This window comes from Heteronotia binoei, chromosome 10 (genome assembly GCF_032191835.1).
Source record: "Heteronotia binoei isolate CCM8104 ecotype False Entrance Well chromosome 10, APGP_CSIRO_Hbin_v1, whole genome shotgun sequence".
Lineage (NCBI taxonomy): Eukaryota > Metazoa > Chordata > Lepidosauria > Squamata > Gekkonidae > Heteronotia > Heteronotia binoei.
Window position 1 is genome coordinate 82,189,514 of NC_083232.1, and position 26,724 is coordinate 82,216,237.

Sequence of the window (26,724 nt, forward strand, 5' to 3'; positions counted from 1 at the left end):
AGTGAAAGATTACATATTTTTGTCAGGAGATCCACAAGTTCAACTTTGAGTTCTTTCAGAACTCTTGGATGTATTCCATCTGGACCTGGTGACTTATTAGTTTTTAATTTGTCAATCAGTTGTAGGACCTTCTCCCTTGTCACCTCAGTTTGACCCAGGTCTTTCAACACCCCTTCCAAAATTAGTGGTTCTGAAACAGGCAAACACTTCTCGTCTTCCACAGTGAAGATGGAGGCAAAAAATGCATTCAGCTTCTCATCCATTTCCCTATCCTCCTTCAGTAATTTTTTGACCCCTTGGTCATCCAAGGGCCCCACTGCCTCCCTGGCTGTTTCCTGCTTCTAATATATTTGAAGAAATGTTTATTGTTGGTTTTTATGTTTTTTGCAATATGCTGCTCATAGTCCCTTTTTGCCTGCCTGATTACAGTCTTGCATTTGATTTGCCACAGCCTGTGTTCCTTTTTATTAATCTCACTTGTACTAGCTTTCCATCGCTTAAAGGAGTCCTTCTTACCTTTTACAGCTTCCATTACTTTGTTAGTTAACCATGCAGGCCTTCTCTTATACCTGTTTGTGCCTTTCCTAACTTGTGGTATATATTTTATCTGAGCTTCTAGGATTGTAGTTTTAAATAGCCTCCAAGTTTCCCCAAGGGTTTTGACTGTATTTTACCTTTCCTTTCAGTTTCCTCTTCACATGCCTCCTCATCTCAGAGAATTTACCCCTTTTAAAGTTAAACGTGGTTGTGCTGGCCTTTTGGGACAACTTCTTATTTATACAAATGGTGAAATCAATAACGTTATGGTCACTGCTCCCAAACGGTGTGATCACTTTTACATCTCACCAAGTCTTAGGCATTACTTAGGATCAAATCCAGGATCGCCTCACCCCTGGTAGGTTCTGTGACCATCTGCTCCATAGCACAGTCATCGAGAGCATCTAGAAACTCAATCTCTTTCTCTCGACTTGAACACATATTGACCCAATCAATCTGCGGGTAGTTAAAATCACCTATTACAACACAGTTTTTACATTTAGCCGCTATCTTTAATCCTTCCATCATATTATAATCGTCCTCTATCTTTTGATTTGGTGGGCGATAACAAACTCCCATAGTTAAATTTCTTTTTGGGCCCTCTTTTTCGACCCAAAGCATTTCTAGAAGGGAATCTAATTCTTTGACCTCAGTCTTACTGCACTGTATACCCTCTCTGAAATATAGAACCACCCCACCTCCAACCCTTCCCTCCCTATCCTTCTGATATAACATATCCAGGAATCACCATGTCCCACTGATTCTCCTCATTCTACCAAGTTTCTGAAATTCCCACAATGTCTATGTTTTCTTCAAACACTAAACATTCCAACTCACCAATTTTACTTCTAGCATTTGTATGCAAACATCTATAATTTCCGAGGCAAGTTAGGCCCGCAACCTTCCTCCTGCGGCAACATCCTATTGTGACCACTGCGGCAACATCCTATTGTGATCTTACCCAAAGTATGATATAATCTCTTTTAGGGATATAGTTTCAAAATCCCTAGATTTGACACCATCTCTTGCCACAATTTCTTTCATCTTCAAGTATACATCTTTCATTGTGTCAGGATCGACTAGACAAGTCCTGCCATGGAGAACCATCATATGCCACTTATGATCCAAGACTTGTTTTATTATTTGAGCATCAGAACAGCAGTAACAACAAGTATGATGGATATAATAAAAAGAGAAGCTTGCTGATTTCAGAACACCCTAATCCATAAACCCAGTAATTCATATCAAATCCTGGTGATTTTGAGCCAATTGTATAGTAAGACACAGAAAGCTTTCATTATGCTAAATGAAACCTTCTAGGTTATAGTTAACAAAATAAGTTGTAGATGCCATTGCCCTAGTGGAGTGACAGGTTGCTATAAATAATTATAACTAAATCAAATCAATGCGGTTTTATGGAAATTAGTGTTGTGATCTGCATCTACAGCTCTGAAAGAGGGACTGATGGTGTAATCCTATGCAGAGTTACTCCAGTAACTCCACTGAAATCCACTTACTTAAATGAGAGTAATTCTGCACTGAAAAGTCAAGCCTTTGTGGATCATTCCACATACCAGCGCACAAAGTTTTCTGGCATCAATTCTTATAAAACTTTCATGATGCTGAAATGCCATAGCCATGAAAGTGATGGTTACCAGGGCTCCCCTACACCTTTAAATCTAAATTGTCACATCCTTGTTCCCCATTATTTGATGCATATGGTAGTGAAATGCATATTCTGCTAACATCAGGCATAGGATATACGTTGTATTAGCCATTAGAGGGAAACTTGGCAAGGAGCGCCATATTTAGGGATACTTCCTCAAAGCAGCTTTCAAGCAACTGCATGGTCACATGTATCTGCTCTTGTAGATAACTCAGGGCAGCTTCCAATATACAGCGTAAAAAACAAGCTTACACAACAAGCAGTCTATCTACTGATGGATAATGGGGAAAGCTCTCAAACCCGTAGCAGTGGAATGTACTAAATGGAAGGAGGGCAAATCAAGAAGGAATTGTTGGGTCCTGGATCATGGGCTCTGTGTTGCTAAAAGTGCCAACTCTATGCATATAAATCAAAAGTTACTTCCCAATATGAGTGCCAAAGGATGGCAATATGCAGGCTATACTAGGATGCCCAGCATGGCACTCACGGGAAACAGTAAGATACTCTGATGGGCAAGAGATACTGTATGTTCCAGGTCTATGAAGGAGATAGTTATCAGTCCTTTGCTTAACAAACCATAATTGGCTAAATATGAGGTAGCCAGTTATAGGCTAGTCTCTCCAATTTGGCATTTCTGGGTTGGTGATAAAGCATATGGTGGGAAAGCAGCATCAGGGAGTCCTGAAGGACACTTTAGCCCTTGATCTTTTCAATCTGATTTCAGGCCTGGATTCAGGATCAACATGGATTTGGGTGCACTGACAGATGAGCCTTGTCCAAAGCTGGACAGGGAAGATCTATCAGTGGCCCGTAATACAGTTGACCGCTCCATTCTTATCCACTGATTGGAATATGGAGCTGGTATTGGAGGAATAGCTCTTCGGGATTTTTTGTTTGTTTGAACACAGAAAATTTCCCAAGAGTATAGTCAACGAGTTCACACTTTCTCAGGAAATGCATGGTAGATATCCACGTAGGTGGATCTGAATGGCGTCGACAAAGCAATGTACCACTAGACACCGAACTGCCCTCCTCAGACAGGAATATGGCCACACAAAACAGAAGAAAAATCTAGATGAGAGCAGGGGGCCTTGGATAAAAGAAGGAGGCAAATCATGCCCCCCCCCTTGGAGTCCTCTAAAGTAGCAAGTAATGAGCTCATTTCAAGAGATTAGGACAGATCTTGGAGGCTGCCCACTGTAATCTGAGAACTGGTTTTCATAACTTAGTCTGACTTTAGCATGTTTTCCTTAGTACAAAATGTATATTTATTTATTTATTTTAAACAACATCTTGCCTGCATGATGCAATTCATGTAACTAATGATGTGTGTCTTATAACTATTTCCCATGATGGTATCCAACCATCATTAATAGTCAATGCTTTGTCATTAATAGGGTTGCCAATCCCCAGATGGAGGCAGGGGATCCCTCCCCCCGCTTCAGGGTCATCAGAAAGTGGGGGGAGGGGAGGGAAATTTCTGCTGGGAACGCCATTATTCCGTATAGAGACTTATTTCCATAGGAAATTATGGAGAATTGATCCATGGGCATCTGGGCGGGGCTGTTTTTTGAGGTATAGCATTCAGTGCCCCTCCCCAAAGTACCCCCCCCCAATTTTCAAAACGATTGGACCAGGGGGTCCAATTTTATGAGCCCCAAAAGAAGGTGCCCCTATCCATTATTTCCTATGGAAGGAAGGCATTTAAAAGGTGTGCAGTCCCTTTCAATTTGATGGGCAGAACTCCCTTGGAGTTCCAGTATGCTTGTTATACCGCTGCTCCTGGTTCCGCCCCCAATTTCTCATGGCTCCACCCCCAAAGTCCCCAGATATTTCTTGAATTGGACTTGGCAACTCTAGTCATTAATTAGAAGACTAATTTGAAATGTAGAGCCTCCGCGTAAACAAATGGATTATTGTGCTTCATATTGATGGTATAAATGTTATCAACAAGTTGAAACTATTTAGTAGCATCGTGTCAAATTTCATTTATCAAGTTATATTATTTTTTTACGAAGGAGAACGTTGAGTGATAAAATAAGTATGTGAGTTATTCCCACATCGCCTTCCTGTTTCCCACTTCATAATTTTTCCTCTTTCAGAATGTACGTCTTGAATACCTATGTGTAACGCTACAGACTCCACGCTTCATTATTAAATGAGCTCAAAGAATGTGAAGATATAAAACTAAGTCTTAACTGTGCGCCATGGCTGAATAATTTACAGAACAAATAATAGCCCAAAGGCAACTTGACTGTTAACAGTTTCTTTTGGGGGGCAAAAAAGATTATGACTGCATAGCCAAAACTTGCAACCGTGTTAAGTAAAACTAACAATCTGAGGAGGATCCAAGCAGGCAGCCGTGTTGGTCTGAAGTAGTTGAACAAAGCAGGAGTCAAGTGCACCTTTAAGACCAATCAATTTTTATTTAGAACGTAAGCTTTTGTGCGCTCTTAAGCACACTTCATCAGACGAGGAATCCAGCACAGCGAGCAAAGCCATACGTAGCTGAGCAGAGCCATACATAGCTGGTAGGCAGTGGCCCAGAATGCAACCAATGACAGTGAAGTAAAATTATCTGGTAGGCAGTGGTTTAGAATGTAAAATGGTACGACAGAATAGTAAAATTAACAAATTGAGCAAACCTTTGATCTGAGTAGCATGGGCATGCGAAAGCAACAAAACAGTAGTATGTCAAAATCTGAGATTGTCTGTCAATGACAATGCGAGATGGGTTCAATATATGTAATGGGATAAGCGACCAAAGTCCCTGTTTGAGTGTGTCAATACAGCTAAAAGAGAAATACATTGGATAGTATGTTCTTGTCCACCTAATTTACTTTTTAACATGTAAACATACAGTAATTCTAGTTTGCCATAGGAAAAAGGAATACAATAAAATATAGTGAAAATGGGTAAAGCATATGTAATGAGATATACAGCCAATATCCCTATTTTGAGTATGTCAGTACAAATAAATATACAATTCTAAAAGAGAAACACATTGGAATACTGTGGATGTATGGCTATACTCACTGAGAGTGGGTTTAGCATCTGTAATGAGATAAAAAACCAATATCCCTGTTCAGTCCTGGGGAGGTGTTTGTTCCAAGATTGTGTTGCAAGCATTCTTGGACTGTGATCATATGCTCCCCTGAACATAGAAAGCAAGCACATTAATGAGCATCTTCTCCCCAATTCACTTTCCTGTACACTGGGTGCCAATTTTGTTTTTAATACAGGTGAGCATCCAAACATGTTTTAAGTTATGTTTGACGTTAGTCTGAATGAGTACGTTTGCCATTCCTCCAAGTGCCATTCATTTTGATGGGGCATTTTGAGGCAGGAGGGGGAAATTGCTAGCCTAAAACATGGGCCATTATATGTTTGTGGGTTCGACCTTGTGGCTGTAAGTCCCAGTCACCCTTTTGCTGCATGTATGGATGCAATTAAATCACTCTTAATAAAAACCCAGCGTTCCTCAATGCAGGTCACCTTTGTGCTTCTGACCTTACAAAACGTTCGCTTCAGCAGTGTGGTTGTCAAAAATGCCCGAATGCAATCCGAGAAATACATTTTAAATGTGGATGTAAACATTTCTATTACTGATTTAAAAACTAGCACAGCAATTTTTATTTTTTTTTGCCTTGTGGGGATGGGAGCCTTGTTGGCCCAAGTTACAGGCCCAGAAGTGACACTTCAAGGCCATGTCCTTGGCAACATGTGAAGCAAAGATCCTTTAAAAAAAAATGCTTCTGCTGACAGTGTAGAAAGTAAAAAAAATCTCCCTGTTTGATAGCATTTGTTAAAGTGAATAGAGAAAATATATACTATGCTGGCCACAATCATTCCAAGTTAAATAACCCTGGTCAATTAAATTTGGCATCAGCTGAGACATCTAACTTAACTGTGAAAAACAAAACCATACTGTACAGAGCTCCTGAGTTTTATTTGTCCCCTGAAATGGCTTTGGCTGGGTGCTGCCAGATATATGAACAGTTGCCACCCACTTCTAAATAGGGAGGTTTTTTGGTAGAAAAAGTCCAACAAGAACTCTTTTGCATAGTAGGCCACACTCCCAATGCCAAGGCAGCTGGAACTGCGTTCAGGTGCATTCCTGGCAACCCTATAGTCTATAGCCCTGCTTCTAATATTCTGTTTAATATTTTCCCAATGCTTCATAAGTGTTTAAAATACCATTTATAATCCATACAGCCTGCTCCCTGGGGTTCCTTCTTTCTCCTTGATACATCTTAGCCTATCTGTCCCTCCTAGTGCCCCAGGCCAATTATCTTCAGAAGAGGCTCTTCTTATGATGAGCCCCCCCCCCCCCTACAAGCACCAGACCTCACCCTTGTCAGCCTCACAATTCACCCTCATGCTTCTGGCTCTGCTCTGTGGTTTTTGTCAGGTCTCCAGATGACCAGAATTCCCTTAATTGACACAAGCTGGGATTACTTCCACAGCAGCCCTTTTTGCTGAAGTTACAGACTGTGAATACAGAGGACAAGCCCTGTTCCCTATGAGTCTCACCCTTTCCAGCATTTTGAAGAAGCGTGTTCATTTTGGGTCTCAAAGGAAACGTTTTGCTGTGTGCTGGGAGAATAAAAGAGAGCATGGGACTTCCTTTGTTATTCTTATTTCAGTTCTGAATCCTAATTTGAAAATTTACAACACAATCCCCAGAGATGTCTACTCAGATGTAAGTCCCACTGTGTGCTCCCTGATAAGTGAGAACAGAATCACAGCCTCAGTCCCCTGAACTAAGACTGGAAAAACTTACAGTGCAGTCTCTTTACTAAGAAGTAGTTCAGCCTATGTTCAATACTGCTTACTTCCAAGTGCATAGAACTGTACCCTTTGCCATAGTTTAAGAGGCCAGAAGTGTAAATTCTGTTCTTCCTCCTTCTGAAATATCTATATAAATATAGATTGTGGTAGACCTCCTGAAATATCTACATAAGTATGAATTGCAGTAGACTATAGGGTTGCCAGCCTCCAGGTAGGTCTTAGATATATGGAATTAAAACTGATCTCCAGATTACAGAAATCAGTTCCCCTGGAAGAAATGGCAGCTTTGAAGGATTGACTCTAGTGTCTAGGTGGACTTTAGGACATCATATCCCTGCTGAGCAATATTTCCTGCTTAAACCCCATCCTTCCCAGGCTTCATGCTCAAATCTATTTTAGTATTTCCCAACCTGAAGTTGGCAACCATATCAACCTGAGAACTAAAAAGAACAACCTTGATTACTTAGCCTTAAGTTTCATGCCCAGTTTTGTTTGTTTGAGGGCATCAACAGATATTCAGAGGTGGTTTGCCATTGCCTGCTTCTGCATTCATGGCCCTGGTATTCCTTGGTGGTCTCCTATCCAAATACTAACCAGAGCTTCCAGGATACAATGAGATCCAGCTGGCCTAGACTGACACCTACTGATGTTAAACTGGCTCTGATAAGGGGATTTTACTCTTAGTATGTAAACTGGAATGTACATATTTGGAATATTACTATTTGCTGAATATGCAATAGTTGCTGACATAAAGCTAGATACATTTGTGGCCTTCCAAAAAAATTGTGTCATTCATTTCCAGATTGGAACATTTTATTTTGGGTCCTATATAAATCGGTTCTTGAATTACAAGTGTAACATGGACTTTGTTGTATGTTGAAATTTGTAATATTTGACCTCTGAAGAAGGCCTCTGCAGCCTGAAACACATCAGGTCGTATATGATTCTTTCATGTGCATGTCACCTTGATGATTTTAGGAGGCTTCATTTGGGCCCCTACAAGGTTTTTATACGTTTTTGTAATAAGCACATGTACTTTTGTCTATAACTATTGATGTTTTTATCTTTTGGCCCCTTACTAGTATTCTAAACTTCCTTTGGAGGTTTTTGCTTGGTTGATTTAGTTTCCCTTTCCCTCTTTTTGTGGTTGTTTATGAGTCCCTCATCAGTAAAATGTGCTCTGTTTCATCTGTTTGATGTGTTCATATCTGAAGTGTTATGTGAATGATTATTGTAAATAAATGGTTGCTGTTCTCATTCATTTGAAGAAAAGTGATTTGAGACCTTGGAGATATAGGACATTGTGAATTGTAAAGTGCCAGCTCATCTTAAGTGCTTAGGTACCATCAAGGAACAACCAACTTAGGCAACCCCAGCAAGGGGCTTTCGAGGCAAGTGATGGGGGCTTGCCACTGCCTTCCTCTGCAGAGTCATCTTTGGTGGTCTCCCATCCAAATACTGACCTTGTTTAGCTTCTGAGATCTGGCGAGATCAGGATACGCCACCCCACTTCCCATCATCAGTTTATCCTACCATCATTAAAGTAGTGCTTTGACCTAAAATTTACTTTTTTTGAATTTCCAGATTGTAGGAAACCTTTCTCAGATATTTACTTCACAGTGTAGTTACTCAAGATCTGGACAAGTAGAGTATATCTATACATCTCTGGATTTTGCACTATTGTTGCGTTCACTACTGTATTGTTTTGCGCATGTGGGAAAATCCAGTTTCGAATTATTCCTGGAATGCAACAATGAAACAACTTCCAACAATATGCTGATTTAAGTCATGCTGAAACATTCACAAGTCTGCCTCAATAGCTCCTTGTGTTTCATCATCATGGTAATCAGAGCACTTCATCTGTAGTGCTGATGCAAGATCACGGTGACAAAACATGCATCTTTTAGTGGATTGATCACACCTCTTTACATTGAAATATTCTGCAGCCAATTTCTTCAGAAAAGGCGGCAAAGAGCCATAACTCTAGATGATCCAAAAACTCACGGAAAAGGAAGAAAGCTAAAACTGCTTCCTAAAGCCTTTAGAGGGCTCCCTAGTGTGAATGTCCCCCAACTGACAAAGGATGGTTGTAGTGAAAAATATCAGTGAAAAATATTAAAAACAGGTTTGGATGTCCCCTTATTGATCTATGTATAATTAATCCTTTAAAGCCATATACCTCTTGAGGCCAACATACCTTAAGGACTGCCATCTTCCATATGAGTCATATGAAATGTTCCCCCTCTAAGCTGTGGAGTCTTGTGAGCAAAAAGTCTACTTTGTGAACTACTGTATACATTAGTTTGCACTAAGGCCATTTTTCCTGAGCTAAGACAAAAAAGTGTGAGCTGGAGGCTAAAAAACTGTGAGCTAGCTCACACTAACTCAGCTTAGAGGGAACACTGCATGACCCTAATTCATCCATTCTGGTCATTTTGAGAGGCTGTGCTTCAGGTGCCTCAGCCATCAAAGTCCAGACAGGTGGCAACCTGAGAAAGAATCTCCTTGGTCATACACATCTTTGTAACTCCTTCCTCAAGGAATTTCAACATTCTCCTTCTATTGTTGACTTCTGATAGCAATTAAAGACTTTTTGTTCTGTTTGTCATACTCTCAAAGAATTATTATTGGCCTCTTCCCTGATTTTTAGTATTATGTATGTTTATATATTGTAATTGAATTATTGAATATATACTTTAATTAAAAGTTTTTAATATTGAAATGTTTTAATATTTAATGTTTGCCCCCTTGGGGACTACTAATTAATACATTTGCAGCACATTGCCAATACCAGAACCATTAATGACACATCCAACTTCTGGACTAGACAAAACGTGTTGCTTTGTGTAAAAAAAATGTCTGGTGCCTGCTTTTCTACTGCTTCTAAGAATTAAATTGATTGTTTTTGTTTGTAACCTTCTGGCTTCCATGTTTCATTTCTTTTAGATTATCGGAACAATCCCATTGATGCCTAATCCAGTCTCATCCAATCAGGCAGCCGGAGGAGCTCAGGGCCTTCAAGTGCAGCCAATTACACCACAGTTACTGACCAATGCCCAGGGGCAAATCATCGCAACTGTCATTGGGAACCAGATATTGCCAGTGATCAACACCCAGGGAATCACACTTTCACCGCTCAAACCAGGCCAACAGGTAAATTTTGACTATATAGTTTGAATTAGTGCAAAGCAATGGAAATATCCAGATTAACCATGTCAAACTCCTCACCATCAACAGTGGTATTAACAGCGTCCCACCAAAGGTGGGTAGTTGGATTCCGATTCCATACCCCCGCAGCTCAAGCACAGGACCTCTGTCTTAGATGGATTTAATTTCAGTTGACTCTGCTTCAACCAATCAGCCACAGCCTCCAATGCCCTGCCAGAACTTCTGGGGCAGTGTCCAGGTGACCATCCATCAGCAGATACAGCTGGGTGTCATCAGCATACTGATGACAATCCAGTCCAAACCCCCAGACCGGTGGAGTGAGGGGGTACATATAGGTGTTAAATATCTTAGGGGGATATTCAGGAAATCCATATGATTTATCCTGTACTACAAGGAAAAGCTTTTCTGAGGTCATTTTTACCCCACCAACAAGGAAGTCCTGTCTGTGGGGCAGCTAATTTGCCCCTAAACACTGCTCCCTGGGAAGAGGGAATCCCCAAGAACCACACTGGAGAGAGTCAACAGCCCACAGAAGCAAAAACAAAAAACAAAAAACATTCCCCCTCTGAGTGCAAGCCTACAAGGAACACTAGTAATAAGTTTTATCAAGTCATGGCAATTCTTTAGGGAGTTTTCAAGGTGAGAGAAGAGCTGAGGAGGCTTTCCATTGTCTTCCTTTGCATAGCGACCCACATCTTCCTTGGTGGTCTCCCATCCAAGTACTAACCCTGGCCAACTCTGCTTAGCTTCCAAACTCATGTAAGCTCAGGCTACTAGATGAGATCTAGGCCCATAAAGTCCAGCATTCTGTTTCCATGCAGGAACTGCCAGATGCCTCTGGGAAACATGCAAATAGGGCATCAAGATGCATCTCTGATTTAGTATCCCCAGAATCTGACATTCAGACACATGCTACCCCTAGAAATATTCATAGGTGAAGTCATCCTGAGTTTTGGATATTTTGCTTGTGGCCCGCTGTGGCTGAATCAGGAGACAACTTGTCTCTCTTTCTTAAGGCCAAGCCTATTTAACTCTCCCTTTCCTGCCTTTAAGTCCTATCCACCTTTTTTGACTGCTTGCCCATTTCCCTACTGACCTCTACAGTAAATACTGACCTCCATGTTTTATACCAAGTGATCTCACCTGACTCAGCTCAGCTTTTCAGCTTCCGAATTTGCTGAGTGAATGTTGGCCTCAAATTTGTTGAGTGAATGGACCAAATGAATTTGGACCAGATTCCTGACATGATCCAACAGTTGCCAGAATTATCCAGTGCACAACTATGAAAAGCACTGGAATTCCACTGGCAAACTTAAATTACATGTTCGCAATCATGTAGAGAAAGTTGCCTTCCAAATCAGCAGAGCACAGGTTGAGAGTTTATGCAATCTGACATCAACTTTTGGACTCACCAGAAGCCAAATAAATAACTGAAAATATACCTGTGAACCACTGGTTCACATGTTTCTCTGTGCTGTCTCAAATATATGCTTTCTAACAACAATAATGCCAAGAATAGTTATTGGCAAAGTTACCATTGGTACATTCAGCTATAACCTCTCCCACTAGTCCCTCACTAGACATCAGTGGTTTCAGACAATGAAAACATGGTTAGAATTCTCCTCAGAAAGCTGTTTCTCTATCACTTGAGTTCTTGGCTCACAATCATGTGATAATGAAGTTGCTACTTTGTTCTGAACCTTGAGGGACTTCAGTGGAGGTTGGGATGGGCCGTGTGAAAGGAACACTCCACACAAACATACCCAAACCCACTAACATTTAGTACATTACAGCACCCAAACTTGACTACAGTGCCATTCTGTAGCTTAACACAAGTCTGTACCTGATATTCTCAACTCCAGTGAAACATTGGTGGAGGAGAGGAGAACGATTTTTCAGGACATTCTTAATCACAGAAGTCTTAAAATGCTGAAATGATTTTGCTTTTTGACCCACAAATACATCATCACAGTAAAAAGCTTGCAGATTCATTTACACAATCAAAGACCCACAAAGTAATCTGATTAGCTGTGCTTGAATAGGTCCATATCTGAGCAGTTTAAGAATATTAAAAAGTTGATTTTTTTCCCAACAGCAACCAGTTAGCCACTTTAGATTATATTGAATTAATAAAGCACAGATTAGATTGTCTGTGCATGTTGTGTTCTCTCTGAGGTTACAATCCATCATCCTTTAGTTGTAATAGTTGTATTTTCAGGGCAGAAAGAGGGATGCTAGAAGGAAGCCCTTGTCTGAAACCATTTCTTTTTCAATTCATATTGGAAAGTCATGAGGCTAACAGTTTGCACCAGTTTCTTCTTAGGATCAGCACAAAGATAGTTACAAGAATATAAAAAAAGCAGGACATGATGTTGCTGACAATTTCCACCTTTGAATTCTATTGATTTAACTGGGAGAGATTTTACAGTGGAATCCTAGGCAGATTCTAAACCCAATATAGAAGCATGTAACTTTGTTCAGGGTTGCACTGTTAAACATGTAATCAATGAGATTTAAAAGTGCTTAACATTAGTTGGATCGTGACTGGTGTGAGAAATATCAAACATGCAATGTATAAAGACCACATTCTCAGATCCAAAATTAATTTGCCCAGTCTCACCCAATTCCCCTCCCTGCTGCAGACCCCTATATCATGTGCAGGTTGCACAAGCAGGTTCCATGACTGGGTACAGGCAGGCAGCTTCATGTACACTGGAGGCACCCCAAACTGTGCTGCCCCAAAATGGAGCAGCCAACTCCCAATCAGGCACTCCCACATGATGCGCCTATATATCACATGGGGGGCCCTTTGACTCATTCACACAGTTGTTGCACACCATCCGCTTACAGCGGTTTGGGTTTCTTTATTCCCTTACATTTTTAGTGGCCATGTGCACATGTGCTCATGTGCTTGGGATAGGCTTGCCAATCCCCAGGTCCCAGCGGGGGTTCTTCCGCTTTCCCAGGCTCCTTCCCGCCCCCAGTCAGCTGGCCGGCGGGGGGAAGTCCTGCCCCCAGAGGCCCATGTGCTTTTCCACCTCCAGAGGCTTCAGTCTCCGATTGAAAGGCTTCCTCTTGGGATGGGGTGTCTGTGTTACTTTGAAGAAGTTGGCAGCAACTCGTGAGTAGAGAGGCCCTCACTTCAGAGTCACCAGAAACGGGGTGTGTGGGGGGGAAACATCTGCTGAGCACTTCATTATTCTCTATGTGGAGATCAATTCTCATAGGGTATAATGGGGAATTGATCTGGAGGTTTCGGGGGCTCTGGGGGAGCTGTTTTTTGAGGGAGAGGCACTAAATTTTCAGTATAGCATCTCCCCAAAGTACACCCCAAGTTTCAAAATGAGTGGACCAGGGGGTCCAATTCTATGAGCCCCAAAAGAAGGTGCCCCTATCCTTCATTATTTCCTATGGAAGGAAGGCATTTAAAAGGATGTGCTGTCCCTTTAAATGTGATGGCCAGAACTCCCTTGGAGTTCAATTATGCTTGTCACACTCTTGTTCCTGGCTCCTCCCTCAATGTCTCCTGGCTCCACCCCCAAAGTCCCCAGATATTTCTTGAATTGGACTTGGCAACCCTAGCTTGGGAAGGTATTTTTAAAAAGAAGAATACCAGTAAGCACCTAGAGCCGATTGGTGGGTTCACTCCGCCAATCTGCCTCGCTTGCACGCTTCTGTTTTCAGACGTCCAGAAAGGCGGCAAGAGTGCAGAAGAAGAATTTGATCCATCTCAGTGACGTCAGAGGATGGGGTGAATATGGGAGTGGGACTGGCAGCAGCTGTGCCTGTCTGACCTTGCTTTTTTAATCCACCTGGAGGCCATCCCTATGTCGGCTCAAATTGGCCATCTGAATTCAGCCCATGATTCTCAGCATTGCCTCCCTCTCCTTTTTTCAGAAGGACTGATTGGATCCAACCCATTGGCTGCACCCTACAGCCTATTCAGTTGGGTAATACTGTGAATTAGCTGTACCTGGCCACATTGAAGAAACACCTTAAGAAGGCCAGTTCACAGAGTTATCAAGCCTACATTCTATAACACCTGGACATCATATGTGGCCTGATTTTTCTATGTGCACATCCAGGGGTCATTTTGTTAAAAAAAAAATAGGTGGTAGAGCTCATTAGCATAACTCATTAGCATATGCCACCACAACCACCCCAGCCAAAAGCAACCTAATGCAAGAACAGAAAGCCCTGGGCGAGTGCAGCCTGCTTGGGCTGGCTAGAGATCCAGCCAGCCCAAGCAGGCCTCACTCACCTGGGATTCTCCTTGGCCGCAACCCCCTCCCCCCCCCCCAGTCAAAAGGCCAACAAGCCACCTGCCACCCAAAATCACATAAGTGGAGAAAGTGTGGCATGGGCTTCTCCAGGGGTTAATGAGGGCTGCTGGGGGCATGGCAAAGCTGCACCTACTATTCAGTGGACAAGATTCAATGGGGAGGAGGAGGGGGAACCATCAGAAAGATTCAGGAGCTGTGCTCCTGTGATCTCCTGCTGAATCTGAGGCCTGTGCACATCCATTCAAATGTCCCAATGTTAACCCTCGGAAAAACAGGAGAATGTTTGCAAAAACTGGGCATGTATGTCTACATCCGGGGATACTCATGGCTTCCTGTTGAATGAAAAATGACTAAGAGATAGTGCCCAAATGGCCAAATCAATTATGCTTGTTGGGAACATGACCAAAGAATGCTGCCCCTCAACTTGTAGAAGATTATTGATTGGGTGATTTATGAATCCTGCCATAGCCAAAAGAAGAGTCTGTTTTAACATCTACAAACAGCTAGTTCAACAGAGACAGAGCAGCAGATGCTAGTGATTACTCCTGAAAACTCAAAGGCCACTTCTGTGACTCACCATGCCAATACGTGTGTGAGAGATCTGTTTTCAGATATATGAAGGCATTCAGAGAAAGAATCTGCTTGGAAAAATTTCAGTTTGGGTCCTTATCTCATTGTTCATCCTTTAGCCTTGTTATTTTAATCTATGCTACCCAAGAAGAATGAATTGTCCACCTTTCCAAACCAACATTTATTCCAGCCATACAGATGAGGATGAAGGATCAAAACCTTGCTAGATCTGTTATTATTGTCTTTCATATTTATTTCTATCTTAGCCACTTCCCAAATCCATGAATGCAAGCTTGGAAACTTTAGAAGTCCACATATATGCTGTTTCCTAACATTGTATTCCACTGCCTTCTTCCACAGCCAGACTCTTAATGTCAGGGCTTTTTTGGTAGAAAAAGCCCAGCAGGAACTCATTTGCATATTAGGGCATGCCTCCTGACATAACCATCATTTCACACAGGGCTTTTTTGTAGAAAAAAACCAGCAGGAACATATTTGTATATTAGGCCACACTCCCTGGTGCCAAGCCAGCCGGAATTGCATTCCTGTGCGTTCCTGCTCAAAATAAAGCCCTACTTAATGTGATCCAAAAAACAAAAAAACCCAAGACATAACTATGAAGATAGAGAATGGCTCAGTTCTCTCACTGTCTCCTGCTATGAGATAAAATAAATGAAAAATTGGCAACCCTACTAAGGGAGCAGCAAAGATTCCCTCCCTCTTTCTGGAGAGCCAGTTTGGTGTAGTGATTAAGTGTATGGATTCTTATCTGGGAAAACCAAGTTTGATTCCCCACTCCTCCACTTACAGCTGCTGGAACAGCCTTGGGTTAGCCATAGCTATCTCAGGAGTTGTCCTTGAAAGGACAGCTGCTGTGAGAGCCCTCTCAGCCCTACCCACCTCACAGGGTGCCTGTTGTGGGGGGAGAAGATATAAGCGATTGTAAGCTGCTCTGAGTCTCTGATTCAGAGAGAAGGGCGGGGTATAAATCTGCAATCATCTTCTTCTTCTTTCACCAAAAAACTGGGTATACGATGACTGAGTTTAGGCTCCTGAGTTTATGCTCATGTGACTGAGTTTAGGCTCATGAGGATCTTTAGGGGATAGTAGTGATAGTAGTAGAGATCTGCTTCATGATATGGGGAGAAGGACCCCACAGAAAAGATCCTTGCCATGGAGGATCTATGACAACCTCCTGTTCATATTTCTTGTCTCTTTGCTCAAATTAAGTTGGTTTTTCTTTTCTTTTTTCTTTTACATTTTTGCGTTAGCTTCATCAGCCCTCCCAGACGCAAGTGGGACAAGCAGCTTCACAGTCCAATCTTCTGCATTTGGCTCACAGTCAGGCATCTATGTCTCAAAGCCCAGTGCGTCAAGCTTCCTCCTCTTCCTCCTCCTCTTCCTCATCTTCAGCTCTGAGCGTTGGCCAGTTAGTCAGTAGTAAGTATTGCCCTCCTGTTATTGTCATTTCATATTTCTGTTTCCTGTTTCCATGTCTGCTTTGAAGAAATTCTGTTGAGAAAGCAAACACCCTGCAAGAGATCTTTAGGTCAAGTTCAAGAATGTTTTAGCAATAACTATCGCTTTTTTGTTGTGCTGTCAAACTGATGAACTCTTTGGAATATGGATCCAGATGGGTAGCCTTGTTGGTCCAAAGCAGTAGAACAAAATTTGAGTCCGGGGGCACCTTCTTCTTCTTTGAAGACCAGCAAAGTTTTATTCAAGGTATGAGCTTCTTCCTCAGATAAAGTGGGCATGTATGCAACAGCTCATACCTTGAATAAAACTTCATTGGTCTTAAAGGTGCCAGTGGACACAAACTTTGTTCTACTTCAGAATGTGATACATCTCAGGATAATTTCATAGATACATATTCATCGCTTGATTATTGCAGTCATGTGTGAAGCTGCCATCAAGATCCGACACCATCAGCCCAAGCTTTCATGTCCCACAACACTTTTCAGCACAGAAAGTCCACTTGTTCATCTGTAAGCAATTGAGTAGTAAGCCATTAACCAAAGAGTTGTGAAATGATGCTTGTACATAAGTGAATCAGACCTCAGTGGGGCAATTAGAAGGTGCCCCGGAGCAAAGCATTCCGAAATATAATACTGCTCCATATGCCACCATTTCACTAAGGAAAGTTTGAAGCCTTCCTCTAGCCTAAGTGGCTCTTCCTCCAATGGAAGTTGAAAGAAGGCCCCTTAAGCTGGAAGAAACAGGATGCTGCTTGACTGCAGCAAATGGACCATGTATTGATAAATGTGTAGCACATACAACATAGGGACTGCATTCTGCATGCCAGATAGGCTTCCCAACTGCCCAGGTCCAGCAGGGAATTCAGCACCCTGAGCCCTAGTCTCCTCCGCTTGATAAACTGAGGAGCAAGAGGGGGGAAAAATGCCCTCTAAAATTATGCTCTAGGAATTTCCCTAATGTTATGATCTTTAACATAGAGATTAGAGGAAATTCCTAGAGAGTCATCCAGAAGTGGCATTGAATCCTTCACAGACTCTATCTTCCCTACACATTGCTCCCACCACAATATTCTGGCATTTGTTTTGGGGTTTACAGGTTGTATAACTCTGAACTATAACAAATATAAGGAAAGGAGACAAAGGTGGTCATTGGCTGATAAGTGAACTAGAGGATGAAGGCCAATGTTCCTGCTGCAGTCACCAAAAGAAATTCCTACCAGTGGCCTCCCTTTGGGGACTCATTCTCAGCATGTAATATTTAGCAGCCCCTGCCAGCTTTGATGTCCCAATATGAATCTCCATTCTTGTGCTCCATATCTTTAGGGGCTACTGTATAAGGCATGGAGACTGATGGCTAAGGTCTATTGCTGTGGGGGGCCATTTCTGGCAACAAATCAAAGCCATGTGCTCCAGCCTTACGTCAGAAGTTCATTTTATTGCCTTTGTTTATCCTTTAAGTCAGACATTTATATTCTGCATTTCTCCAAGATGCCATCAAGGTAGCTAACAATCAATTCAAAGATACAATAAAATCATTACAATATTTATTTACTTTCTTTGTATCTTGCCATCCTACTCAATGGGGAACCAAAGCACCTTACATCATTCTTGTTCCCCCGTGTTATTCTTACAACACTCCAATGAGGGTGGCTGAAGTTCACCAAGTAAGTATCCAGGGCAGTGTGGGGATTCAAACTTGGCGTCCTAGTCTGATGCTAACCACTATGCTGCATGTCCCAATAACTATTTAAAATGAATCTCAACGAAACCAGTCACAAGCCAGCAAACCCTCATGTAAAAGGGAAAGATTATTCACTTACTATTTTTTTAAGTAACAAGTTTTTTTTTTATTCCCGTCCACTAAGATGGCTAACAAATTAAAACATACACATTAAAATATGACTTTAAAAGTGATTAAACTCCATGCACAAATATATCATTAAAACAAGTTAAAGCCAAAGCTTTAAGTTAAGACAGTTAAGACAATGGAGAGGAAGGATTATAGTCATCATTACTGGTTGGTATCCAGTGAAATCCACTAGGAAATCAGAATGTGCAGAGTGGGACTTTCCTGCAGCCCCCTGAATTTTTGCAAGACCCTGAAATTTTTGTTCCTGAGGGATGGCAGAGAGGGTCCTGGGGGGAATCTCCAGAAATCCCTCCCATGACAAAACTCCTCTTTCATCAATGGAAATAAATGGTACGTTGCTTAAAGAATGGGTTAAAAGTAGTTCAAATGCAAATGCTGGCTTACTGCTTAAGCTACAAGCAGGTGAGATCCTATAAACTGCCTGGACATGAGACAGAGTAAGAACTGTAAACTTCATAGCTTCCCTGAACTCTTTGGAGGGAGAATGGGGTACAAGAGTACAACCCTAAGCCAAGTTACTACCTTTTAAGTGCATAGACTCTGTTTTCGGATAGCACTGTTAAGTGTAATAGTATCTCAAAAGCTTTACAAATTTTTCTAATAGTGTTCTCCTTATGGAGGGGATTCTATAACTCTGAGGATATCTTGGGGAAATTTTTAAAGCTCTTTTTGTACCAGGAACTCCTTTGCATATTAGGCTACATTCCTCTGATGTAGCCAATCCTCCAAGAGTTTATAGGACTCTTAGTACAGGTCCTACTGTATACTCCAGGAGGATTGTCTACATCAGGGGTGTCTGATCTAATATGCAAAGGAGTTCCTGCTCAAAAAAAGCCCTGGGAAGTTCTATACTGATCTCAGTATAGAGATCAATTGTAATTCTGGGGAATTCCTGGTCCCACCTGGAGGTTAATTAGAAATAAAGCTGGCACATGTGCCCTTAATGGGTAAGCAGACAATCATGCCAACCAAGTTGCTGCCTGCATTGTCTATCTGAAGAAAAGAAATTCCATCACAATCACTCTGGATTAAAATAAACTATTTTTTAAAAAACCCTCTACATCTGCTATTGGGTGAGGAGAACTCACAGGAAGTTCTCGTCTCAGTTGAATTTGTAACTTCTTAAACTGTTTTACTACAGTAGTTCTGCAAGAAAACTGCACTCTCAATAGTTGCAGGCAGCAGGCAACACAAGACTGTGTTCCACACAGCAGCGTGGTCAACTGCAGACCTCAAACAACTTGCCTCAAGAGAAAAGGATGGATTATTGTCATGAAAACATTTCACCTGAAGAAAGCCTTGGGAATGAGGCGAAGAACAATAGAGATTTCATTGTGGCTTCTCTACCTGCACTACAGAACAGCACTTTGAAATCTGCCACCATTCCAGTCCCATGCTGCCTCCACTAGCCTGGAGAATGCTTTCATTTAGCCTGGGATCAGTAGCGAAGAGGAGGGGAAGGAATTCCACTTTCCAGCTGTTGTGTCATTTCCCTTGATAAGTCCTAAATTGACCGCATTATCCGGCACCAAAGGAGCCTTCCTGTGGCAGATAGCTTTTATTATGCACCCTTTCGAGGACAAAAGCAGTGTCAGCACACTGCAACTGAGAAAGACAACCAATTTATTCTTGCAGCACTGTAAGCATTACCTTCAGAGGGTCCAGTGAAAAAATAAAGCCTGCTTCGGCATTATCATAGGAAGGATGGGCACGCAGATGTTCAGCACCTTGACTAGCAACCACGTGGCGTGATGGAGAATGAAAATGAGGAAAGAGATCGCTATTTACCAATCCTATACCATTCTGAAAACATAAAATGCAGGTTTTTAAAGATGCAAAAATATGTCATTTCCAAATTTAAGAACATTCCTGAAAGTTGGACAGTTTTTCAGCTCACACACACACAATACTAGAACCTATAGTCCTGGCAGCAACTTCTAGAGAGCCCCTTAGGAAGGTGTTCCAGTTTGGCCTCAGCTAACTCCAATCCCACCCACAATATATCTAGCTAGCATGTCCCATTTTTAAAAGTTTCACTCCAGGGAGACTGTGCTGCCTCTGTGTTCTATCAGAACTTCTGACTTTTCAGACATTTCATACAAACCCATCTAGCCAACGAATTTCTGCAATACTTGTTTTTTTGGGGGGGGGGGTGGTCAGGGGAATTCACACACTTAATTTTACAAAGAATTTAAATCATCTTCTCCCCTTTCGACAGATCCCCAGACAGCCTCCAGCGAGGTGGATGGGGTGAACCTCGAGGAAATCCGCGAATTTGCCAAAGCTTTTAAAATCCGACGCCTGTCCCTTGGTCTCACCCAGACGCAAGTTGGTCAAGCTCTAAGTGCCACAGAAGGTCCAGCATACAGCCAGTCTGCCATCTGCAGGTAACCAAAGGCATAGCAAACACTCACCCCCATTCCCCACCCCCACTGTACCTATGGAGTTCATTACTACTGTTTGCTGTCTTTATGAGTATTTTAATCATGTGCCTGTGGAGGGAGGGGAAGCCCCTTTGTATAGAAGACAAAGACAAGTGATAGTTGTTGGTGTGCAGCTGATAAAATATTTTTCACCACACGTCCTTAAAATAACTTTCATCTCTCCCCACCCACCCCCCCTCTTCCTTCTGTAACAAGTAGGAAAAAATAAATACATTCCTGGCCTTGAGACTTAATTCAGTAGTGGAGCTGGAGATCCCGCTGCTGCTGCATAAGCGCCAGCTGACCCTCTTCATACTGTGCCATTTTCTACAGATGGGGTTGCAGAACGAATATTTCATGGACGCCTCCCCGCTAGTTTTAAGACTGTAGTACCGTCAGAGATATTAACGATGCTTTTTTGTTGTTGTTGTTGTTCCTGGACAACACTGAAAAGAGTATTGGAAATATCTCTAAACACCGTCATGCCAGGTTGTGGCGGGGTTTTTTTTACAGACTTTCTAGGATTGATTATATATCACTCTCAAGTATTTGGCAAGAGGGGACGTACTGAAAGAAAGGCGAATAATGCCCTGAGTATGACAAAATAATGAAAACAAAGCAGCCTTGATAGAGTGAAAGGTCTGGAGAGCGAAGCCACTGTGTCTTCATGTATGTGTTTTACACTAATCCCATGTTTATGCATGAGATAGCAGACACACTTAGGTAACAGCTTTTTCCTCTTGGGCAAAGCCTCGGCGTTCTCCTCCATCACTGAAAGCCAAGAAACCAACTCTAAGCTCATTTAAGTGGATTTTGTTCTTGGTGATCCATGAAATGCTCTGTCTTTTTATCTGCTCTTTATACTTTTAATGTATTCCCCACAGAACGGAAGTGTACTTTTCCTGCAGTTTAAGACTAAGGTTATAAATAACATCAGTATGGGGTAGCGAGCTTGCAGCTCACATTTTGCTCAATGATTTTCCATAAAACCCATTGATTGTTGTTAAATACAAAAAAGCTCCATAGGATCCTCTCTCTTCTATGGCCTCCCCTACTGTTTTTTCTTATAAGATACCTCCCTGTAGAAAATAACCTTTATTCAGTCTATACAAGGATACCACTGCTGAGAAATTTGTTTCAGGGCTTGTATATCGTTATACCAAACACGACGGACTGAAGCACCAACGTTAACAAGTCGTATAAATGTTATGAATACTGTTTTCTCCACACCCTTAACATTTAACTTTAATTTTATTTCATCTCAGTGATCATTTGTTAAAAAGGACTTAACTAAGGAAGAGGGTTTGGGGTTTTTTTTTTTTTAAAAAACAAAGATACAATTGTTGGTGCATAGTCTTTTTGAATTGCATTGTTACATGATATTTTAAATTAACACAGCTGGATTTGCATGAGTTTGATACAATTTTCTCCAGGGACTTTGTTGTTGCTAACAAAATAGAGGAGACTGACACAAAATACAATTCACATCCCTTTGAAGTCAACAGCAAATCCATTGCATGTTTTTATGATGCTGGATTTAATGGCTGTTTTGGTGCCTGGAAATATAAATGATGTTGCCCTAGGTATAAAATATCATCCAATTCAGCTTCGTGTTTAAAGCAACTGCAGTTCTGTGTCATTGCAGAATCTAGAAAAAGGTACCAGAATTTGCTATGAAGGATACAGTTACCATTAAAATCAACATAACATAGACATGCAAATGAACATTGTGGTACAATGGTACTTTCCACCACTACCACTTCAACCTATTACAGAATTTGCACCAGAGTGGATCAGCCTGTAGGAGTCCTGAGGCCAAGTCCATATATAAGAACAGGGCTTTTTTTTTGTAGCAGGAACTCCTTTGCATATTAGGCCACACAACCCTGATGTAGCCAATCCTCCAAGAGGTTACAGTAGACCTTGTAAGAAGAGACTTGTAAGCTCTTGGAGGATTGGCTGCATCAAGGTTGTGTGGCCTAATATGCAAAGGAATTCCTGCTACAAAAAAGGCCCTGTATAAGAACACAGGAAACATGAAGCAAAATGTTGGCAGCAGCCATTACATAACCACAGAAAGCAGGCAGTGGCTTCTTGTAAGGGTCCGCTATTATGCCACAGCAATATTGTGAGTGCCTTCCTTCTAAGCTCATTGAAATCATTGGACTTAGAATAGTCTGATTCTACTTAGGATAGCTGCTTAGAAAACAGAAGGAATGGAATGACAGTCCACTATTTTGGCCAAGGTTTCAAAATATTTGAGGTCCATGATGGCCTTTATGACTAATTTTACCCCCACAGCCTTAATCATCATAGCATGAATTTGGATTTTTTTTTTCCTTTTCAAAGCAACTATCTCCTTTCCTGTCTCTTTTTATATGAGACATACTTAGCATAAACAGACTCATTTTACCACGTGAAGGAGGCCAAATTCCTTTGTGCGCATACAAGTGGAATCCACATGAATACATGGAGAGAGATCTCTCTCTAAAATACTCGTGGGTGCCTGATATCTGAAGCACCAAAGAGGGAGGTCGTTTCTAATGTATGAAGGCTTGCCTCACTTCTGTATGGACACTGTCACTAAGAAAGCAGGCAGGAATTCTCACAGTGTGCAGTTTCTTGCCACTTACTCTCCCTTGAACACTGACACTTCAGCCTGGATTGAGCAGGAAAACAGAAATGAATTAAGCTGATATGGGACAGTACGGAGTACTGGTAAGAATGTAGTTAAGGTAGAATCTCCCATCTTCAGCCTCAAACTACACAAGAGAGAAAGGTTTGGTGAGAAATAGAAGTCACTTTCACACCTGTAGACTATTCATGCTTTTCGATAGCACTACATCATACAAAAGTGTTTTTGAGAATGTTCAGTTAGACATTTTACAGAACTCACTTTAAAAACACAACAACATTATATATAAAGCTACAAAAGGATCCATTTGTTAAGTCAATGGGTAATGTTTGAAATGGGCTTTGTTTTGATGGGGGGGAACCCTTGGTATAGATTTTTTGTTGTTGTTCCAGGTAGTGCACAATATTTGTAAAATCTGGTATAGCAAAGCACCTTTGATGGCAAAATGATACATAGAGGACCTCATTTACAGGAAATGATATCATTCGGCACAGTGTGCAGGCATCCCACAATAAGCCCAGCTTGGTGCCACAGCACATTAGTGCACTATTATACTGGGTTTCATCTGGAAAGGCATGAGTTCCTCTTAGCACTACTACTTGTGAGGGCATTCAAGGTAATTACAATGTGTCCAGCTGTTTGAACCGAAGACTGCTGCCGGTTATGGGGACTTTCCCCCCCTCTGCCCACCGAAGGGACACCATGTTAACTTGCATACAGTGAAAATTGCTTCAAAAAGAAAAGGAAACCTGAATTTCAAAGGCAAGCAGTCGCTTTGTGAAATTAATACAGCGGCATTTGGGCAATGTGCTATGGAAAGGAAACAACATCCTAGTTTTTTTTTTTTTAAAGAAAGCTCACAATAGCCACTGATGTCATTTCCTTGGGAGGGGTTAGCTTTTAGATTGTGCTTTATCATTATGCAGGGTATTGAAATAAGAAATGTTGACATCTAAAAAAAAATCGTCTTTTAGCAGTAATGTCTTCTTAAGGGTAGCAGCTCCAATGCATGCACCAAGCTTCCCTGCCTGGAGCTTTGTTCACTTCAATGGAGGAAAAGAATCTACACCAATATTCCTAAGCGCATGAGGTCAGTGCCCTCCATTGAAATGAGCATAGAGACCCGTGTACCAAAGATCCATATAAGCTTCCAAATGCATCTGGATCTCTGTATTGGAGCAAGTGGTTGTGCCGAGTAGCAATAATTTGTTCATTGTGATTGCCTTTTGTTTGCTTAAATGTGTGTGTGCGTGTGCATGTGCGTGTGTGAATATGTGTGTGTAGTCATGACAGTTTTCATAATACATTGTAAATTACCTCTGCCAGTCAATTTAGTCAGGCAGGCAGGAAGTCCCACCCTGGCAGAGCATCAGTGTAAGACTCTTCTTTCTCAATTTTCCCCTCAGACACACCATCCTGAGAAGCCACTTTTTCCTACCACAGGAAGCCCAAGAGAACACTATAGCTAGCAGTCTGACAGCCAAACTGAACCCTGGCCTTTTGTATCCTGCCAGGTTTGAAAAGCTGGACATCACCCCTAAAAGTGCCCAGAAGATCAAGCCGGTGCTTGAACGGTGGATGGCTGAGGCTGAGGCCCGCCATCGGGCAGGTATGCAGAACCTGACTGAATTTATTGGAAGCGAACCATCCAAAAAGCGCAAGAGGCGCACCTCATTCACGCCACAGGCTCTTGAGATCTTGAATGCCCACTTTGAGAAGAACACGCATCCCTCTGGGCAGGAAATGACAGAAATTGCAGAAAAACTGAACTATGACCGGGAAGTAGTTAGAGTCTGGTTCTGCAATAAGAGACAAGCACTGAAGAACACAATTAAACGCCTAAAACAGCACGAGCCTGCGACGGCAGTCCCAATGGAGCCCTTAACAGACTCTCTGGAAGAAAACTCTTGAATGGATAGATTGAAAGGAAGAACAAAACACAACAAACAAACACACACAATTAAACATTTGAACTCTGTAAAGATGTTCTTTCGTCACCCTTGTAAGTAAAAGACTGAGAAAACTGCAAGATGGACAGAACAATTTCTAAATTTGTGTGGGTTTTCCTAGATAAAAACAAACCAGGAAAAAAAATCACACACAAAAAAAATACACAGCACTTAGGAGGTGTGTGTGTGTCGTAGAACTAGTTCCAAAAAAAGCCAGTTTTTTTTTAATGGACTTTAAAAGTAAACCAAATAATTGCTCACTTTTTTCCTGTGTATTATAAAAATGTGAACATGTTTTATGGAAAAAGAACCCAACACACACACACACACACATACACACACACACACACACACACACACAAACACAAGAACCTTTTAACTGCTGAAAGGGACAAAAAAAGAGTACAAGCCTGCCACCTGGAGGAGCGACTGTAGTCTTTCAGGTATCAAGTGCTTCTTTACTACGAAAACTATTAACCAAAGTCAGAAATAAGGGATTGCAAATTAGATTGTTGGTCCACTCTTTTACAAGTGCTATGTTGTGTTATGAATTTTTACATTTGTACTTTGCAAAGAGGGAAACAAAATACAGGACTCCCCCCTCCCCCCCCCCTCCGCGCGCATCCTTTCTCACTTGCACAGTGCGTGAGTAAAAACACCGGATTCATTCTACAGTGTCCAACCGTTCTGGTTGTCATATACAGTTTTGTGATCTTCAAATGTTTGTGTGCCAAAATGACTGTTTGCTAAACTGTGGATAGTGGGCTTTGTTTTTACTTCCATTTTTTTAACTAAAGATTTCATTCATTTGGTTTCCATCTGACCCCTTCCTTCTCCATCCCCAAACGGTTTACATTTCTTTTTAAAAGTGGTGAACCTTTTTTTGAACACACAGGACTAACAATCACGTTCTAAGGACATAGCAGGCAACTTGAACGTCCGCTTTCAGTGGACATCTTGCCACTTTCTATGTCCTCTGGCCACGAACTGGGAGAGGTTACCAAAGCTACTTCTGTAATATAAATATAAACTGCACACCTGGTCCAACATACCGCATCAGTGTTTATGGTTCTATCTTTGTGAAGCAATTTCTCTCCAAAGTCTGATAGCCAAAGAAATTTCTTGGGATTCTAACAAAAAGCAAACAAATGGCAAATGGATGAAAGTTAACAAGGACATTCTTTCACCTCGGGCATCTGTTTTGTTTTGCTGTTGGTGCTTTTAACCCTTATTTGCTTTCCTTTCTCTTGCTACTTTTCAGCTGCTACTTTCAGGAGTACGCATGCACAGAGAACTATTTGTGTGGCTGTGTACTGCTAGAACTGGATATGCTGAGAATAAGAATGTGTGAATA

General features: G+C 41.6%; 1 protein-coding gene across 3 annotated transcripts in view; it reads left to right on the forward strand.

Moving 5' to 3' along the window:
* Window positions 1-26,421, forward strand: part of POU6F2 (POU class 6 homeobox 2) — a 446,425-nt gene extending 420,004 nt beyond the window's left edge. For 2 of the 3 annotated variants that reach the window (XM_060247654.1, XM_060247656.1), the window contains 4 exons: window positions 9,941-10,147; window positions 16,287-16,455; window positions 20,582-20,750; window positions 24,828-26,197. In XM_060247654.1, the coding sequence (XP_060103637.1) occupies window positions 9,941-10,147; window positions 16,287-16,455; window positions 20,582-20,750; window positions 24,828-25,332 (1,050 nt within the window). In that variant the 3' untranslated portion in view covers window positions 25,333-26,197. Of the gene's footprint in view, window positions 1-9,940; window positions 10,148-16,286; window positions 16,456-20,581; window positions 20,751-24,827 lie in introns of all 3 variants that reach the window. The other variant, XM_060247655.1, reaches the window with a different exon arrangement.
* Window positions 26,422-26,724: the final 303 nt, after the last annotated feature.